The sequence below is a fragment of the Taurulus bubalis genome (genome assembly GCF_910589615.1).
Source record: "Taurulus bubalis genome assembly, chromosome: 3".
In the NCBI taxonomy this organism is placed as follows: Eukaryota; Metazoa; Chordata; class Actinopteri; order Perciformes; family Cottidae; genus Taurulus; species Taurulus bubalis.
In genome coordinates this window covers 32,645,117-32,663,730 of record NC_136591.1, presented here as the reverse complement: position 1 = coordinate 32,663,730, position 18,614 = coordinate 32,645,117, and the positions used below count along the sequence as shown (strand labels likewise).

Here is an 18,614-nt window from a genome sequence, read left to right as displayed (position 1 = left end):
AGATAAGTTCTCATGTACTGGACATTTTAAGTCAAACGTAACCATTCAAGAGCAGTTCATTATCGAGAAACTACCTTATTTCGGCTCTTTAAACCAAATACATTATTTATTTTTTGAGTGCTGCACTTTCTTTGGTTTGTGTTCCACCAACGCACAAAAATAGTGGAGCAGCCTACAAACAGGTGGCGTCAGAAGAAGGTGGGCGGTGACATTTCGGTCCTTTTAACAGCCACGTGGTCAGCTCAACGCCGTGCTGTGAAGTTTAAGAGATTAAGGAAGACCATTCCATGTGTGGAGCACAAATATTTGAACATCACGTCACAGAATAGAGGGTGCAGAGTAATGGAAAAAAGACTGCCTTCGTGAAGTGTTCCAATCAATAACAGAGATAAAACATTTTTTAAAAACAGCAGAGATCCATCGACATCTCCCGAGTTTAAACCACGTGCCATTTTACAATCTTGTTAGTGACCATTATTGTCTCGTGAGTGCCACATTTACTTTTGTTTCCGAACAAGTAAACGGCCTGTAAAGCGGTTTGCAGGTATGTTGAAACACTAATTATACCCATTACAGCCTGGTAATGGCCCTGTTTAGCGGTCAATCCACGTATCTGCAGAGCGTGTCATCAGGGTGAGGTCAGTTTCAGTGAGATACGAAGCTTTAGTAAAATACATTTTAAAAAAAAGTACCCTGTAGTCAGCTGACAAGTTGCTCAAACAAAAGCAGAACTTTTCCAAACTGGCTGGCCACCACAGATTCATGCTCCTTCTCTTCTCCATCGATTGACGGACAGTCCAACTGGCTACATTAAGAAGAAAAGTATCAGAGCTGGTTGTGTGTATAATGGCTGAAAAAGTCATTTTTATCCATTTATGCTTATTTTTCGTTGATGTCGTTGTTGATTATTTTCATAGCCGTCTCCAGCATTTTCAACAGTTCACATTTTTCAGAGCAAAGATCATCTGCTGCACCTAGAAACAGGAAAGTGTCGCCCTAACTTCTGTAGAAGTGACCACTTCTGTCCAGACGTTCCGGATTTATGTGAATTAATTAATGATTTTACCACTTTTAAAAAGCAAAAACACACACACCATCTCGCTCAGCATGTCCAGATGCAACACCGTCTGCAGAGTCCAGAATCCATTGAGTCCCAATTTACAAGTAAATGGTGCACACCCTCATACATGGGTAGAGTTGCGGTACAAAAACTCCATTGAGAGTAACAAGAAAGCAATTTTTTTTTGATATTTATATTATATAATAAATAATACAACTTTGTTCATATATTTTGTATACGTTAAAAAAAAAAAAGGGTAACTGGCTACCAAAACCACTTGATATAGACGCAGCAGCAGAGCTTTTAAAAAAAAAAAAAAAAAAAAAAAAAAAAAAAAAAAAATCTATATATATTGCCTAATGTTTAATGTGTATGAAGTCCTGGATTACGATCCAGCTCAACTCCTGAGTTTGAGAGGGCGTCAACAAGCGGCTTGTCAAACACCCAGCACCCGTAGTCTGATGAAGCTCCTGATCACACTGCAATTTTTTTTTTTTTTTAAATAAACAAAAAACACTTCTGCAGCACAAGCAGGGGTGTGTTTCACGTGAGGAGGAGCTGAACTGAAAGCCGGAGTCTAGTGTGGCAATAGCGTCCCATAAACTGCTACCTCTAACCAACTGGTTCCTTCTTGGAGACCCACAACGTTTCCAGAAGTCTTTCACACCCCTCTCCCCGAAATATGTATCCATCTGCAGAAGAAAATATATGCTGAAAGCGAGGCCTCAGATGGTAACGTGAAAGGAGTCCCAGCTGTCGTCTTTGCCGATGCCGCCGCTGCCGCTCCCATTCTTCGCCGTCCCGTCTCCGATCGCTCCGCCCGGCTGCTCCCCGGTGGGAGTGGCGCCAGGCTCCGGGTAATCCTCGTCGTCCTCGTCGAAGTAGCCGTTATCCATCATGCCGAGGCCGGAGGCGGCGCTCAGGTCCTGGCAGCTGCCCTTGTAATCCTGGATCGACTCGTGGAGCGACCACAGCTGGCACAGCAGCGACATGTCCTGCTGACGCAACCCCACCTGGAGAAAAACAGGTGGGATTGGGATCCCGATTAATACAGGGCGCATTTCTGATGAGTCGTTCTTTTAGAAGTCCCCCAAAAACAAAAAAATAATCCCCATCTTCCTTGAGATCAACTGTGATTGGTAATCTGGACTCTCGAACAGCCCCAGATAACTAGAGCTGCAACGGACAGGTTTTACCATCATTTCATCCAACAACCAGTCCAAACGCAGCAAATCCTCACACTTAAGGAGCATGGAAATGTTTGGGCATCTTAACAGTTAATCAATTGTCAAAAGAAGTACTGATGAAGCAATATATTTACTACTTTTTGATAGTCAAATACTCTAATAATTACGAACATTGACCGGTTCCAGCCTCCTTTAGACGTGAGAATTTGCTGCATTTTATATGCATTTGTAGTTTGAATATCTTTGAGTTTTTGGACCACTCGCCAGACAAAAGTGAGGCCAGATGGTCTTTTTTTTTTAATTATAAATCAATAAATACTGCCAATAAAATACATTAGTAAACTAATCCTCATCTGTTACACAACCTGACATTAATAATTCAAGGGGAAAAAAAACAAACACTGCATGCCACTCAGCTGACAATGCAGTAGAACTACGGGTCACCGCTTTGTCTTCCAGACAAACTACAGTGGGACATGCAACTCAGTCCAGAGTGCTGTGGCCCATAAACATGGGAGCTTACTACATGTAGGACATTGACCAACCCAAAGGTAACACATTTACAGCCTCACAGCGGTGGGGAACGAGCTGCAGTGAGTGAGAGTAAAGCACAGGGGCAGAAATAGGATTTAGCAAAGCCTGTAACGGAAATCCAAATGGCAAAGGGATAGAGTTTCAGCAACAGTTTGACCCCTTTTATCTGAATTACTGGCTATGAGGAAACGGACTATTGTTGTGGATTGAACCACAGCCATGGAGGGGGTCTGCATTGAGACTGAAATCTGGGCATTGAAACCCCCTGCTGCTGGCAAGGGAGCAAGGGAGTGTAATAAGTGTATCACTCTGTTCACACTTATGTAGATACATGTTCACTGCAAGATGGTATGACACTCATGGAGAAAAAAAAACACCCATAACTGAAGCTTGATTAAATTGAGCTTTAAATTAAAAAAATTGACAGAAGCCTATTTCTGTCTCATTTTGTCTTTATTGGTCTTATCCACTGAAAAGCTGTCCCTGATCATGGTTCCTCTTGGAGCTGCTATTTAATGCCAGACTCTCCATTTTCTACAAAACAGCGTTTCATCTACATACTTCACGAAACCAACTACTTTGCATATACAAAATATACGCTTCATGAATCAATCAGTTCCGTTCATAACCTCGGCTAACATACAATTCACACACACACGTAATTTTGCAGGCTATGCTGCACAGTCTATCGCTGCGAGCAAGCGAGATCCGCACCTGGAAGTTGATATTTTATTCACGTGCCTTGATTTATGGTGAATGTACGCCGAATTATTGAAGAAACTCTAGTAATGGTCAACTCGCTTTAAGTTAGACACTAAGAGGTGTGTAAGTGTGCCAAAAAGCCAGGCAGCGTCAAAGCCAACAGAGTGTCTATGGGGAACTTGGCCGCGTCCGAATATGCAGCGCATAGAGATTAAACGGCGTTTGACAAAAACAAGGGGTGAACTACGGGGCACACTCTCGCTCTTTTAGGGAAATACATGTGTGGACACTGCCCGGAATGTTACCATCTCTTTCCGCAGGAGAGCCAGGGCGGCGTCGAGGTTGGCCGGCTTGTTGGCCAGCAGGTTGTCGGCGTGGCTCCTGCCTCGGCTCAGGTCGTCCTGGATCATGGTCTTCTTCACGTACATCCTCTCCATGTCCCTCCAGGAGCCGCCGCTCGAGTTCAGCAAGCCGCTCAGGCTCTTCGGCAGCGGGGGCAGACCCTCGATGCAGGCCATTCCCCCCAACGAGCCGTTCGTTGACTTACCATTCATTGTCCCGGTACGTTAATTTGCCACCGAAAAAGAAAAAGAGACGGGAATGTGTACAGAGAAGTTGACTGGTACGCTGTAGACGCGGAGAGTAAACAGCCGTGTCTCGCGCACCAAACAAGCCGAGCAACAGTCGTGGTTTTATCTGCCCAGGGCGGCCGGAGACGCCACGTCAAGTTACCCGGATTGAAGTAGTTAGACTTCCGGTAGGCGGATACAAAATAAAAGCATCACAGGTGAAGTTTTTTTTTTTCTTAAATAAAAAATATATAATCTGTGGATTCTGGACGCATTTTTTCCTCCATTTCACAATGTAAACCTTCATTTTTTTTTCTTGAGTTAGGACGGATAGACATATTAGTGTGCTAGTGTACCATTAGACTATTTTACTAATGTTCCTTTTCCACACATGATATTATACAATGAGATTGTTTTCATATAATTTAGGATATTGGATGATATAGAATACAATTGTATTGTAATGTACTGAATATAACTAATTAGTTAGTATAGTCTGCATGCCTATCCTATTATTTACTTAATAACTTTTATTTAGAATTGTAATTTCCGGTGGATTTGAATTATTATTGTAAACTTGCTAGTTTGTGTGGATGAGTTGTAAAATTCACTTCCTGCCCTTTTAACGCAGCGACTGCTGGGCGTCTCCCTGCCGATGCTGACACTTACAGGCAGCAAAACTGTCTTTTTAATTATGTACATCCATCTAGACAAGAGATGAAACAAGATCTCTGTTTATAATGAGAAACATGTATTCTTTTTCAAATTGAAATAAAATACTTTTGGCTATCACTTTTAAAATACTGATACATTGATACACACTTTCTCTATAGATGAATTCATAATTAATTTAAGAAACTCACACATAGAATATAATTAGAAATTACACTTTTACACTTTGAATTCAACCTTTAAAACACACTACAATGTCATCAATAGATGGTGTTCAGAATAATTTATTCAAATTCATTGAATAAGCTGAGGAATTTATGATAGGCCTTTTTTTGGGATGTCTGCCTATCTGTTTAATATAACATTGTGTCTATTTGAGTCCCTACAATAAAACTAATTGATAGGTTTCCCCCCACACAGTGCAGACAGAGGGTCTGAGGTCATGATGGGAGTGTGTGTGCAGGACAATAGTTCTGAGTATAAAGGACAGATGGTGGGCTTCAGCCTGCAGCTCCGTCACAACAATAACACAACAATAACCTTGAAATCAACACACAAAAGCATCACACACGCTCCTCTGCAATAGGAGAGTGTGCTATACCACACACACACACACACACACACACACACACACACACACACACACACACAGAGCAGATGGATGACGCCTGAAGCCTGGTATTTCGAATCCCTCCACTGAAATGAATTAAACCTGACTCATTTCCGACAGTCAGTTAAGACATAAACACAAATGCTTCCTGTACAAGCACCCGGCCCAACAGCTTTCATAGATCCCAAAAATATTTTAAAAAGGTGATTCAAACTGTCATTTGATTATTTAAAGGAATAACTTCATATTTTCTGTATTGTATATTTATTTATTACTTTCTTGGGAGTAAAATGAGAAGTTAATAGTTAGTTGGTTACTTAGCTTGTTTGCTCCACTGATGTTAGGCACACTTGTAGTTATACATGTCCTCAATTCTTTTAATTTTGAGGCTCCAAATATGTATTTAAATTCAATTCAATTCAGTTTATTTTATATAGCCCAACATCACAAATACAAATTTGCCTTGGAGGGCTTTACAATCTGTACACATAACATCCCTGTCCCGGGACCTCACATCGGATCAGGAAAAACTCCCCCAAATAAAGATAGTAAAAACCCTTTCACAGGGAAAAAAGTCCACCTTAAAATAATTGAATGCTCAGTGTTAAATATAAACTGTGACTCCATACACGGCTAAATAGTTGTGTTATGAGATGACTGATGAACTTACAATGTGACTTCTTGATGGTTATTACCATGCTATCAGTCAACGCAGCATCATATACGCAGCATTATATTCGCCCTTTAAAAAGCGTCCCCGCTGTACAGATTAATCCGGCTCTCAAAACAATTAGCCATCAGCTGACAGTCCACAGCTGCACAGTTTAAAGAGACTGATCAAGGGCAATCTGTTTTGTGTGAGGGTTTCATGAGCAGACGGACCCCTCTTTAAGCTTTCATCATCACAACCACCACCACCACCACCACCATCATCATCATCATCGCTGCCTCCTGAGATCAAAGGATTAGGCATATATGAGGGAACCCCCTGGGGATGCATGTAACCGTAGCAGGCTCTTGTTAATCTGCCTTGCTGAAAAGGACACGGGTTTGCATCACTTAGCGTCGGCCAGCTAATAATGGTCTGCAGATATCCGCTTATGTCTCTGCTGGAAAGCGATATCTTGCTATAGGCCCCCCGGCCAAAGAAATACAGTAAGTAGATTACTCAAAGGCACAAAAAGGACACCAGACGAAGGTTCCCCAAATCATGGCTGGAACAGCAGGCGTCCACTGAACATGGCGAGGTATGGCAATGCCATAATTAAGTGGTATAAGGATTTATCTTATAGCATTAATATCAAGAGACAATTCAGTTTTTAAATCAAAACATACATTCGCCATAATTACTTGATAAATGACGCTTGCAGAGAAACTAATCACCCCAAAAGTGTGCCTCAGTCCCATCGAGCCGCTGGAGCTACATTGCGTTGAACTTGAAACTGGTCTGGCATGCACCACATTGTCAGGGGGACACAATGGGTCTGATGGGGAAGGAGGTAGGGCAGTGTGTGTGTGTGTGTGTGTTAGGAGGATGTCAGCTTCCTATAGTGTCAGCGTACAGCAGGTCTGGGAAGAGGAGTGTAAGAACAGCTGCCGTCACCGACATGGGTCTTCCTCTGCTGACGGGCCTCTGGAGGGAATGGGACCAGAATGAGGTCATTGTCGTGACAATGGGATTACACTGCTATGTTTTATAGCAGACAATCACAAACTAAACCTATGTGGAAGTAATGTCAACAATAGAGATGTCACAGAAACACCACAGCGGTGTGTTCAGGTCCAATGGAGACAACGTGTACTTTACATTCTCCGGCTCTGGAGGCACTAGATGGGCAAACCTCCTTCTGTGTGCGCGGCCTTCAAGCGCTCCTTGTGTGTCGAAGTAGGTGGAAAAGTAACAAAGTATTTACTCAAGTACTGCAGTGCTGTAAAAGTGTCATTTTGAGGTACTTCACCTGAATATTTCTATGCTACTTTTTACCTTGATTTCCACAGAGGGAATACTGTATACTTCTTAAACATTTATTTGACAGCTACTGTTTCTACTTTTCAGTTAAATATTAAATCAGTGGTTCCCAACATTTATGTGTCAGAAATATACAGAATCGTTGCTTTTTTTGTGTGAAATATTGGATAATCTCTTGAGCCCTTATATTTTTTCTTTTGTAGGGGCTTCATCCCGGTTGGGAACCATTGAACTAAACTCTGAACTAAATCTATCTCCACTGATAGCTGCAACAGTACAAACACTCTGGTGCATCAGTATCAACAACCCAACAGTCACATGGCGCCACTTCTCTGCAGAACAAGAACTTTGACTTTCGGTACTTTAAATGCACTTTGCTGCTGACACTTCTTCCAGTCCTATTAGCAGCTGTGTGGGATCAAAAGCTCTCGACTGAGGGAAGCAGAAAAAACACTCATTTTGTGAACAACCTTTTGGTTCCGTCAGCCTTCATCAAGTAAACATTACCTTGAATAAATGACTATTGTTGTGTTCTTTCACTTGCTCCTTGTAAGCCGTCGACTCCCACGTGCAGAAGTCGTGAATAACAAAAACTGGACATTTTCTTCTTTAAGAATCACGAAAATACACGCTTTCTTTCCCGGCTCTATATTCGTCGCCTCAAGAGTGTGTGAGGCACGAGCAGCCAGATAGTAATCAGAGATGAGTGCAGGGGCCGGCTGTGGTGATTGAAATGGGACGGGTGTGTGCTGGCGTGCTTTGTCACTTCCCCCTGGCCTCGCTCTGGTCTGAGGCAGGGTGCGGTCCTGATCAGCAGCTGGCCTCCAGCTGTCTGACCTCTGACCTCCCTCCTCCCACCAGCTGTTACACCCACTCTTCCCTCCCCCGTCTCCAGTGCAGCTCCTCCCGCTGTGAACAGATCAGGGCGATCACCGCCGTGTCGCCGAGATGCCGCATGACGAGACCGCTCGAGGCAGCGCTGACACGTGTATATAAAGCTGATGATGCAGAGGTGTGGCTACTCATCATTTTAATAGATGCCGTCATTAGATGTTTGTTAGAATGATTATGCTCCATTCAGAAAACTCAGAACAGTATAAATATTTTATTTGGAAACAACATTTTAACATATTTAACAATTTCCTTAAAACCAAACATGTAAACGTGGAACATACAGCAACACATCTGAAATGTAGGAGCAGTCAAATCTGCATTTTGTACATTATTCCTTTCCCTAAAAATAGAAAAAAAAGTCAACAGTATGACTGAATGACTCGGCACAACCAGATGCCCGTGTGCTGCCTGACCCCGCGGTGTAAATGCGACGTTGTGCAGAAAGAAATTGCTGCCGAGCTTGAAATCTGATTCCCAAAAATCTGCAGAGGTCTGTCAGCGTCTCCTGCTGTCTGAAGGGCAGCTGTAGATCTGAGGTCAGACTACAGGAAACCATCACATCCGCCGCCAGAGGAGGCTTTAATGACCTTCTCACACGCACACGCACACACACACACCGTGTCCATCAAGTTACCTCTCATCATTTGCTGTTGTGTCTTTCAATAGCTTCTATGTAAAGAAGATCGATATAAAAACGTGAACTATTCAACGTGGTTAAAACAAGCAGTTTCTGGTACACAAACGTGTACTCACCACCAGACAGAAGTCACTGGAATATTGTTTTTTTTTCGTTTTCAACGCCATTAATTCAACTAAAATCCCTTCACTCACATGATCTGTTGAGAAAACGCGTCGCCACTAAGGCACAAACTGTCAGACAGGCACTCGTGAGAGAAGAACCACAAAGAAAATGATGCCAGTCTGGGACTAAAAACTGTGTCCAACCACACGTTTCAAAACAAAAGTGAAACCATTTCACTGAATATCCAACATCTCAAAGTTGAGTTGAGAAAGTCAAAAGGAGATTGGTTCAACATTAGATAAAAAAATCCCTGAAAGCTTCCTGAAACCTCTCCAGACATTTCTAACGCTGGTTTTATTGTAACAACTCTCTTCACTGTCTCGACCGGCTTCTCCTCCCTCAGGAGAGGCAGGAATCCAGATGCTGATTGATCTTTGACTCCTGCACCTGTGCTTGGCATACTGGACAGCTGACCGTCACTGCAGAGGAGGACGCCGAGGAAGAGGAGGGGGCGGCGAAACTAGGAAGCCTCGCAGAGGAATGGGGGGAAGAGGAAGATGAGGATGAGGAGGCCGCGGCTGTGGCAGTTCTTTGCTGCATTGCAGGTGATTTGGTCTTCGTCGACTCCCTCGATGCGGCTGCATCGATGCTCAGTGTCTTCTGGAAGAAGTCACTGATGCTGGAGGAGCTCCTCTTCCTCGATGCCGGACCTGCACCAGAAGCCCCTGATGTGCCGTCACTAGTGGAATGGCTAAAATACTTGGACTGCGTCGGTTTAGCCGGGCTGCCTTTGGTGTTTGTTGAGACTACAGAATGGCTGGATTGACTAGCACTAGGCTTAGATGCTGTGGGAGCGGAAGCTGAATAGTTATCTCGCTGTTTGGGGAAGATGGAGGATGCAGTATCGTTCGGCGAGGTCAAAGAATCTCTCTTAGTGTCTGTGTTTGAGGTGGAGGATTGAGCCGCTGGCCTCCTGATGCTTTGGCTGTTGAAGAGCTCCTCGATGGACTTCTGTTTGATGTGATCTGCTCCTTGGCTGCGGCTGCTGCTGTGGGGTTTGGGGATTCTCACAGGCGAGCCGTTGATGTTGACAAAAGCTCTCGTGTTACCGACGGACTTCTTTACAGGGCGCTTCAGCTCCGTGGAGGTCCTAGAGAGTCCTTTGTTATTGAGACCGGGGCGAACAGGAGAACCGAGACTTTTAGCCGGAGGGGTGAAGAGTTTCTTCGGAGAATACGGTGCTGCCGGTGTTTGAGATGGGGAGGAAGACGTGGACGACTGCGACTGTCCTCCAAGCAGGAAGCCTTTGCCACTAAATGGGATTATGTTCCTGATGTCCTGTGATCCAGAGCCTGAGCGGGAGAAAGGGAGACATTTGACTTTTTAACACTATGCTTTGAAGAGGTTCTCTAAAACACGCAGCGAGATTTACTCAACCTAAAGAGCTGCTACTCAAACAAATATTGTTATCCGCCTGAAAGGATTTACAGCTATTACAGCCGAACGTACACCAGAGGAACGAGCTCATCACCTGTGGTTGTGCTTGACGGCTTTTCTTTTTCAGAGGCCTTCTTCTCGGAGCTCTTCTCATCCGTTTTACCACCCTTCTTGCCTTTTTTGCCGTATCTTTCGGGCTCCTTGACCTTGATGTATGTCCCTCCGCATGTTCTCTTGTGGTCCGCCCACCAGGGATCCTGAGCAGACGGAGCCCGGTTCATGGCCCTCTTCACAAACCCCAAATAGGGCTTGCGGTGTTGACAGGGCCCGTTGCATTTCCACCAGTGTTGCCGATACACATCAACCTCATCTCGGAAACTGTGGTAGATCTGACAAGAGGGCAGAGAGATGTTTCAGTTTATTTGTATTGCAGTCTCTGTAAAAGGCTGTGACAAAACAACATCGGCTGTAAGCGGTGTAATGGAGGATACACCTACAGAGATCTTTGTCCCAGTGGCATTGTTGATCCGGTTCATGTGCTTGCAGAACTCAGGGCCGTGACCGTCTCGGTCTCTGTTGTTCTGCGTCACAAACAGCAGCGCGTGAATCATTTCATGAAGGAGGGTCTGTGGGAATGAAAATAAAACGACAAATATGCATTAACCCACTAAAAAGCTGTCCCTTTTCATTTTTGCATTTCCATCTCCTTTTCACAACACCCACACACATCCACATCCGGGACTTTAAAAATGTCTCTGAAATTAAAAAGAAGGGTTTATTTTATGTATCTAATTGTATTTCAAGAGACCTACATCTAACGTTCTCTTGCTAGTTTCTCAAGAATACCAACCCTGCCTCATAGCCGGTTTAGGTATTCTGAATATTTAGTTTGTTCAACCTTTAATCCTACTATCAGTAAACCTTCAAGCCTGATAGAAAGCAGTTTGTCTAGTGCAAGTGATACACTTAGCTATGTGGTATATCGTCAGTGTTATTCTGATCTTACTTTCTCTAACAGGAGAAGATTTCTAGTTTGATGCAAATGATTCTCTCTTTTTTTGAAAATTTAAAATTTAATACAGAGGAATTTGGCTTCTGAAAAACCCAGATTAGTGAAATGGTCCACCTCACCTCCACCAGGTCTTTTCTTGGCCTGAGCTTCAGCAGGGGCTCACTGAGTCTGATTGAGCACAGACCGCCTCGGCCCTCATAGGAGCACACACCAGCACACCTGCAGAAGAAGACGAAGCAGAGAAAGAGCACGAGACATTAGAGATCCGACAGCCCGTCACAAACCCCACGAGAAAGATAATTTGCACCCAGAAGCACTGGTTAACCACAGCCCTTTCTATGATGGCTACATCAAGCTCAAGACCTTTTAGTGAGGGCAATGCTGCACCTACAAGCCAGTGTGGGTTTTGGTCTTTGACAACAACAACAACAACAACAACACATCACAACAGGTGTCTTACAGAGTCATTCTCGGGCTCCACTTGACCTCGACACCATTGAGTTTTCCCCAGAAGAATGTATCGTTGAACTCCAGAAACATGGCTCGCACATCCGGGCTCGGGTCCAGCGTCTCCCAGCTCGCGTCCACGATGGACAGCGGCCTGTCGGGCTCGGCGGTCGGCTTCCAGTAAGGGACAGCGTCGCTGCCTCCTCCGGCTCGCTCCACTTTACGTTTCTTACTACTGTTTCCGAAGCCGTGGTCCTCAAAGCTGTTGGACGGATACGACGGCGTTTCGTATTCATTGTCGAACTGCTCCTGAAGCCGAATAGCGAGCAACAAATCCTCGTCCATCACAACGGAGGTTGTTGTTAGCTTGCTGAAGCTAACTAGCTAACGTAGCTCGGACAGGGCTCTTATGAACACGTGACGGTGTCACCTGGAGTCAGTGCACAGTTTAGGATGTACTACCTGTAAAGTTACTCGAGTTGGTTTCATGACTCCATTAAAAACACGCATTTCTTCATGTTGGATGAAGACGTTACTGCTGACTGACAGCCCGAAGCTCGCGCCAGCCTTTGTTCTGTCAAGTCGTTTACAATGCGAACAAAGCACATCCGTTAAGGATTTCAAAAGAAAATAACAGATCTATTTTTTTTTTTTTAGAGGACGTATATGTTTCATACAGATGTTTTTTTTTAGGTGTTATTGTAAATATTTAAAGTACAATTATTGGTACTTCGTATATTTGGTGTTACTCTGTAGGGTATACTCATGCGTTTGATAGCTGTGATAGTTGCTCTTGTTTTGATATGTGTTTCCAGCTCTAGTTTTGAGTGACTCTCGAAAACTTGACAAAAAAAACTTCGCTTGATTTAAATTCTAGCACTGGATGCTGGGAATTGTGTCTTCTTTATTTCAAAACGATCTCGACTCCTATAAAAGACCCAATTTAATTTAAAAACGTTTGTATTGGTGCAGTTTGTTGCCCATTTCGTTTTCTTAATCACGTGACATCACAGGGTGGTGACCGGTTACAACTTCCTGTTTGGGTCGAAAGCGGATGTGAACAGATGAACGCTTCCTCTGTCTCCTTTTCGTGACTAGTTTGTCAACATTTCGCCTAAATAAGTAAACGCGCGCGACGGAGGAATGTCGGAAACGGGGAACCGACTGCGGAAGCTGCTCGAGTCGCCTAATTTCGACCCGCAAAATTACGTCAAGCATCTGTCACAGCAGTCCGATGGCGACCGAGACCTCCAGGAGCATCGTCAGAAAATCCAAAACTTGGCCGACGAAACGGCCCAGAACCTGAAGAAAAACGTCTACAAGAACTACAGGCAGTTCATCGAGACGGCCAAAGAGATTTCGTACCTGGAGAGCGAGATGTACCAGCTGAGTCACATCCTGACGGAGCAGAAGAGCATCATGGAGAGCATCACGCAGGCCCTGTTGTCCACAGACAAGGACGAGACCTCGAAGGAGATGCAGGCTGCCTTCCCCAAAGAGACCGAGGAGCTGAAGCAGAGGACGCTGACCTCGCTGCTGGAGAAAGTGGAGGGGGGCAAAAACATCATGGACACCCCAGGGAGGCACCTAGTCTACAACGGGGACCTGGTGGAGTTTGACGTGGACAACATGTCCCCCATCCAGAAGGTGCACGCCTTCCTCATGAACGACTGCCTGTTAATCGCCACCTGGCTGCCGAACCGCAGAGGCACCGTGAAGTACAAGTACAACGCCCTGTACGACCTTGAGAGCTTCGCGGTGGTCAACGTGAAGGACAACCCTCCCATGAAGGACATGTTCAAGATCCTCATGTTCCCAGAGAGTCGCATCTTCCAGGCGGAGAACAGCAAGATCAAGAAGGAGTGGCTGGAGATCCTGGACGAAACCAAGAAGAACAAGGTCACCAAGGACCGGCACAAGATGAAGGAGGAGGAGGTCCCGACGTCCCCCGTGAGGGCCGAGGTGTCCACCAACCCTTTCGATCAGGAAGATGAGGAGCCGGTGAGCGTTGGGGAAAGCGTGGACCTCAGCCTCGAGTGGATCCAGGAGCTGCCGGAGGACCTGGACGTCTGCATCGCCCAGAGAGACTTCGAGGGCGCCGTGGACCTGCTGGACAAGCTCAACGAGTACCTCAAAGACCAGCCGGTCACCCAGAGGGTCAAGGAGCTGAGGCTGAAGGTGGACGAGCGCGTGCGGCAGCTCACCGAGGTTCTGGTGTTCGAGTTGTCTCCGGATCGGTCACTTCGAGGTGGACCCAAAGCCACTCGGCGGGCCGTGTCCCAGCTGATCCGACTAGGTCCAACTACGTTTTTTTGTCTTCATCAATATGCAGTATATGTATAATATATAGGATCCCTGTGCAGAAAGTGTCAGACATCAATTTGATTATTTGGAGAAGGTTTATCAAACTCAAAACATACTTGTAAAGCATTAAAATAGCAGCGTGGGAACATTCTGAGAGAGGTAGAGAATGAAAAATATTAATGGTCTGAATATTAATAGAATTGCAGAGATATACAGCAGACAGGGACAGGACAGGAGTGTATGAATACTGAGCTAGTTGGATAAACCCTGAAGAAATACGTTTTGAGTCACCGCCAACCAAACCAAAGTATTTAAAAGAAATCACAAAATTTCCATTTTTTTAAAAAAAAATTTATTGCGTTGGAGAAAACTAAATCTAGTCAAAAACCAGCCATGAACTCCATGTGATGAAAATAGGGATCCGAACATTTGCAGTCAATGTGAATTGTTTTTCCGACTGCGTTGCAGGCCAGTCCACCAAGGCCTGCGAGTTGTTTCTGAAGAACCGAGCGTCCGCAGTCCAGACGGCCATACGGCAGCTTCGCATAGAGGGAGCCACGCTGCTCTACATCCACAAGCTCTGCAACATCTTCTTCACCAGCCTGCTGGAGACGGCCAAGGAGTTTGAGATGGACTTTGCGGGGAACACGGGATGCTACTCCGCCTTCGTGGTCTGGTCCAAATCGGCCATGAGGATGTTTGTGGACGCCTTCAGCAAGCAGGTAGGTCGAGGATAAGACGGACAAGGTTCAGACTATTTAATATGGAACTTTGAAGGTCAGAAAAGATGCTTTAGTACCGATACCTGTGATAGAAAAAGTTAAGTCACACATACAAAAAATAACATGACAAAAGGGTTACATTGCTATCGTCTTAAAAATCTGGAGAAAAAAAAAAAGTCAGAAGTACAATTTGAGCCGATACTGTGTATTAAAATATAAAAAAAAACTAAGCTTAAAAATAGAGGGAACTATTGTGCTTTGACTTGGTTAACTTGCAAACTACCTGACAATCATATTTACCTGTTAGATTTAAAGTTATGGTTGGCAACCAAAACACGAGCACTAGAGGTGAAGTCTTTGGAAAGCCGGCGAAAGTCGATTTATTCTTGTGAAATTGCAGAGATTTATCCTCATAAAGGGATTACTTTTCCTCCTCATCAGGTGTTTGACAGTAAGGAGAGCCTGTCGACAGCGGCCGAGTGCGTCAAAGTGGCCAAGGAGCATTGTCAGCAGCTGACCGACATCGGCCTGGACCTGACCTTCACCCTGCAGTCCCTGCTGGTCAAAGACATCAAGGCGGCCCTGCAGAGCTACAACGACATCATCATTGAGGCCACCAAGCACCGAAACTCTGAGGAGATGTGGAGGAGGATGAACCTCATGACCCCCGAGGCTCTGACTAAACTCAAGGTGGATTCTATGTCGCTCTGCCTCTCGTTTGCTGCCTTACTACATTTGTATGTAGTAAGCAGATATGTACTATTTTATAAAGGAGTTTATATGTAGTTATATGTACTACATTATATGTGCTGCGTACATTTTATATGTAGTAAACATGCAGTAAACATCATCATCATCATCATTATCACCTCTGGAACTCTCTCCTCAGCACCTCAGACATTCTCCATCACTCGCCACTTTCAAAACAGCACTTAAACTTAATTTATTTAAATCTGCTTTTAACCTGTGATACTATTTTTTTTATTTTTCACTACTGTCATCTTTCTTGTTTTATTGCTGCCTCTATTGTTTGTCTTTTTACCATGTAAAGTGCCTTGAGTACCTTTTTTTTAAAGCGCTATACAAATAAAATGTATTATTATTATCATTTGACGATGATGTTTGCTGCCTTACTACATTGTACATGTAGTAAGCCGATATGTACTATATATAAAGGAGTTTATATGTACTACGTACATTTTATATGTAGTAAGCATGTAGTAAACATCATCATCATTTGATGATGATGTTTTATATGACCGTAAACTAAATTTATTTGGGTGTTTAAATGTCAGTCGGACAAAACACGACATTTGAAGTTGCAATTTTGCACTTTGGCAAATTTTGATAGGTATTTTTCACTATTATGTCATTTTATAAATGTAACACTGGTTGAATAGTTGAAAAAAGAATGTCTAATGAAAGTACTTTGTTTCGGTCCAATTTGCCCGGTGTTAACGACAACGAATGTTTAAACTTCCATGACTGAAGTGTTTGTGAGATCACCGTTAACAACACGGTATCAATCCTTTTCTCCGCAGGACGAGATGCGCAGCTGTGGTGTCGGCAGCTTCGAGCAGTACACCGGCGACGACTGCTGGGTGAACCTGAGCTACACCATCGTGGCCTTCACGAAGCAGATGATGAGCTTCTTGGAAGAAGGCCTGAAGCTCTACTTCCCCGAGCTGCACATGGTGCTGCTGGAGAGCCTGAGGGAGATCATCCTGGTGGCCGTGCAGCACGTGGACTACAGCCTGCGCTGCGAGCAGGACCCGGAGAAGAAGGCCTTCATCATGCAGAACGCCAGCTTCCTCCACGACACCGTGCTGCCGGTGGTGGAGCGGAGGTTTGAGGAGGGCGTGGGCAAGCCCGCCAAGCAGCTGCAGGACCTGAGGAAGAGCACCAGGCCGGTTCGAATCAATCCAGAGAGCACCACGTCCATGGTGTGAGGTCGCAATAAAGGACGGAGGCCCGGGAAAAAAAAACACTTGGATGCTATTCTGCTGACTGTTGTGGCAATTAATTTAGGAGTAACTGCTAGATGTTGATTGTTTTGAGATTTGCAGGACACGAAATGACAGAATGCATCATGGAGAGCAGCAGAATTCGATACCTCAAGAGAGGTATGTGTAAACGGCCATTTGTACCGACTCTCACGAAAATTGCCTTTTGATGTTGGCTAATATTGATGAAAAATGATCAGATCTTTGAGAAATGATTTGAAATGTCCCATTTGTCAGTGGGAAATCCTTCATCTACAGTTGAGTTAACCACATAATTTGGCACATTGAAGTGTGTTTTCATGTCATTGTGTGTGTGTGTGTGTGTGTGTGTGTGTGTGTGTGTTGGTAACACACAATTGTATAATCAATGAATACAGGACACATTTTCTGATCAGATGGGTTATGTGCAGTTTTGTGCATGTGCTACCCAGTTCTTTACACGCTTTATTACAGGTTTTGGCTAATAACTCTCATCTCAATGGATTGTGTATGTACTCACCATTCAAAAAAAAAAAAATGCTGTTTGAAAGTTTTTAAGTAATATATGATGATGTTTGATTCTGACTTACTCAGCTTTGATTTTGACGCTACTGGACCGCCGTTAGACACTAAATAGCATTCCAGCAGAGGACTGATGGAAAGGGATGACTGAAAAGAAGATGCACTGGTAAATGTTATAATAGTCAAGTTTTCATGAAATGAAATAAAGATCTTCATGCACACTCCATGTTTTCATGTATGGCTCCACGTCTGTGTTCCTGTTCATTCCCATTGCTGTTTTTCCTATTTTGCTGCATTACAACCTGGAATTAATATATTTTTCTTATTTGGATTTAATGTAACGGACCAACACAAAACAGTCAAACTAGTTTAAACAAAGAGGCCAAAAGAGGACCAATATTCACATTGATCAAAATCTGTAACTCCCAAACATTTTCTGTCAAGCCACAGCCCTCTTCAATGCAAACATTTTGAACAATATTCGGGAGTCAAGTAGAATATATTTTAACATAACTTCATATACATATACTGTCCCTGCTGTGATGAGTCGACATGTCATACTTTGAATCAAAATGTCTCCACATGTACAATTTATTTCTTGATCTTTGTTTATTGGTGCCCTCTTGTGGCGGCTCAGAACCAGGTCCTTTGTATGTTATGACTGATTTAAGTGTTCAGGAAATCTTTCATTATCTTTTCTCTCTTTTTTTTTACTAAAAAATAACTAATGATTTATGAATACTGTTTATAGCTCTGGTGTTAAACTGTATTTCCTTGGAAACATCCTAAAATCCATTTCCCCCCGTTATTTCCTCCTTTGTGAAGTGTTTTTGCAAAAGCAATCTGTGCATTCAACATCCTGTTTTGCTCGAAAAATTCTAATTTGAGTCATTTGACATATCTGCTTTGCAGTTGTTCCTGCAGTAGAACCCGACTAAACCAATTCGGCTTGTGTAGTTGCAACATGAAAATAGAATTGCTGCTCTCTCTGTTTAAAATGTTTCCCAGCAGCGGCAGGCTGCCACGCAGGCAGACTCCGATATTTTTAGACTCCGTTCATGATTCAACACATGATTGTTCTCTCTGCTTCACAGCTCAACTCATTATAATCTCCGATGTGATCGGGAGCTCGAGGAAAGCCTCGGGTCGGGTGAAGTTATCAGCTTATCCTCAGAGAAGAAGCATCAGGCTGGTGGGATTATTGGAGAGGAATTCATTCAGTCAACACTGAAGGAATATACAGGGAATG

At 44.0% G+C, this 18,614-nt stretch overlaps 3 protein-coding genes across 3 annotated transcripts; 1 reads left to right on the top strand and 2 right to left on the bottom strand.

The window, feature by feature from the left end:
* Positions 1 to 1,433: 1,433 nt before the first annotated feature.
* On the bottom strand, positions 1,434 to 4,037 carry fam89a (family with sequence similarity 89 member A; the record flags this gene model as incomplete). The annotated part of the gene is made up of 2 exons (XM_079215997.1): positions 1,434 to 2,073; positions 3,789 to 4,037. The coding sequence occupies 2 exons, from the start codon at positions 4,035 to 4,037 to the stop codon at positions 1,786 to 1,788; spliced, it is 537 nt and encodes a 178-aa protein (XP_079072123.1). The 3' UTR covers positions 1,434 to 1,785.
* A 4,436-nt stretch (positions 4,038 to 8,473) lies between these two features.
* Positions 8,474 to 12,180, bottom strand: sprtn (SprT-like N-terminal domain; the record flags this gene model as incomplete). The annotated part of the gene is made up of 5 exons (XM_079214946.1): positions 8,474 to 10,291; positions 10,471 to 10,765; positions 10,874 to 11,002; positions 11,508 to 11,607; positions 11,849 to 12,180. The coding sequence occupies 5 exons, from the start codon at positions 12,178 to 12,180 to the stop codon at positions 9,339 to 9,341; spliced, it is 1,809 nt and encodes a 602-aa protein (XP_079071072.1). The 3' UTR covers positions 8,474 to 9,338.
* Positions 12,181 to 12,962: 782 nt separating this feature from the next.
* On the top strand, positions 12,963 to 17,579 carry exoc8 (exocyst complex component 8). The gene is made up of 4 exons (XM_079214643.1): positions 12,963 to 14,131; positions 14,608 to 14,861; positions 15,303 to 15,551; positions 16,403 to 17,579. The coding sequence occupies exons 1-4, from the start codon at positions 12,979 to 12,981 to the stop codon at positions 16,808 to 16,810; spliced, it is 2,064 nt and encodes a 687-aa protein (XP_079070769.1). The 5' UTR covers positions 12,963 to 12,978; the 3' UTR covers positions 16,811 to 17,579.
* Positions 17,580 to 18,614: the final 1,035 nt, after the last annotated feature.

Excerpts from the sequence above, each read along its gene's own strand:
- exoc8 (XM_079214643.1), top strand. The coding sequence starts at position 12,979 with ATGTCGGAAACGGGGAACCGACTGCGGAAGCTGCTCGAGTCGCCTAAT. Across the intron at positions 14,132-14,607 it reads GTCCCAGCTGATCCGACTAG|GCCAGTCCACCAAGGCCTGC; the intron begins GTCCAACTACGT and ends ACTGCGTTGCAG. Across the intron at positions 14,862-15,302 it reads TGGACGCCTTCAGCAAGCAG|GTGTTTGACAGTAAGGAGAG; the intron begins GTAGGTCGAGGA and ends CCTCCTCATCAG.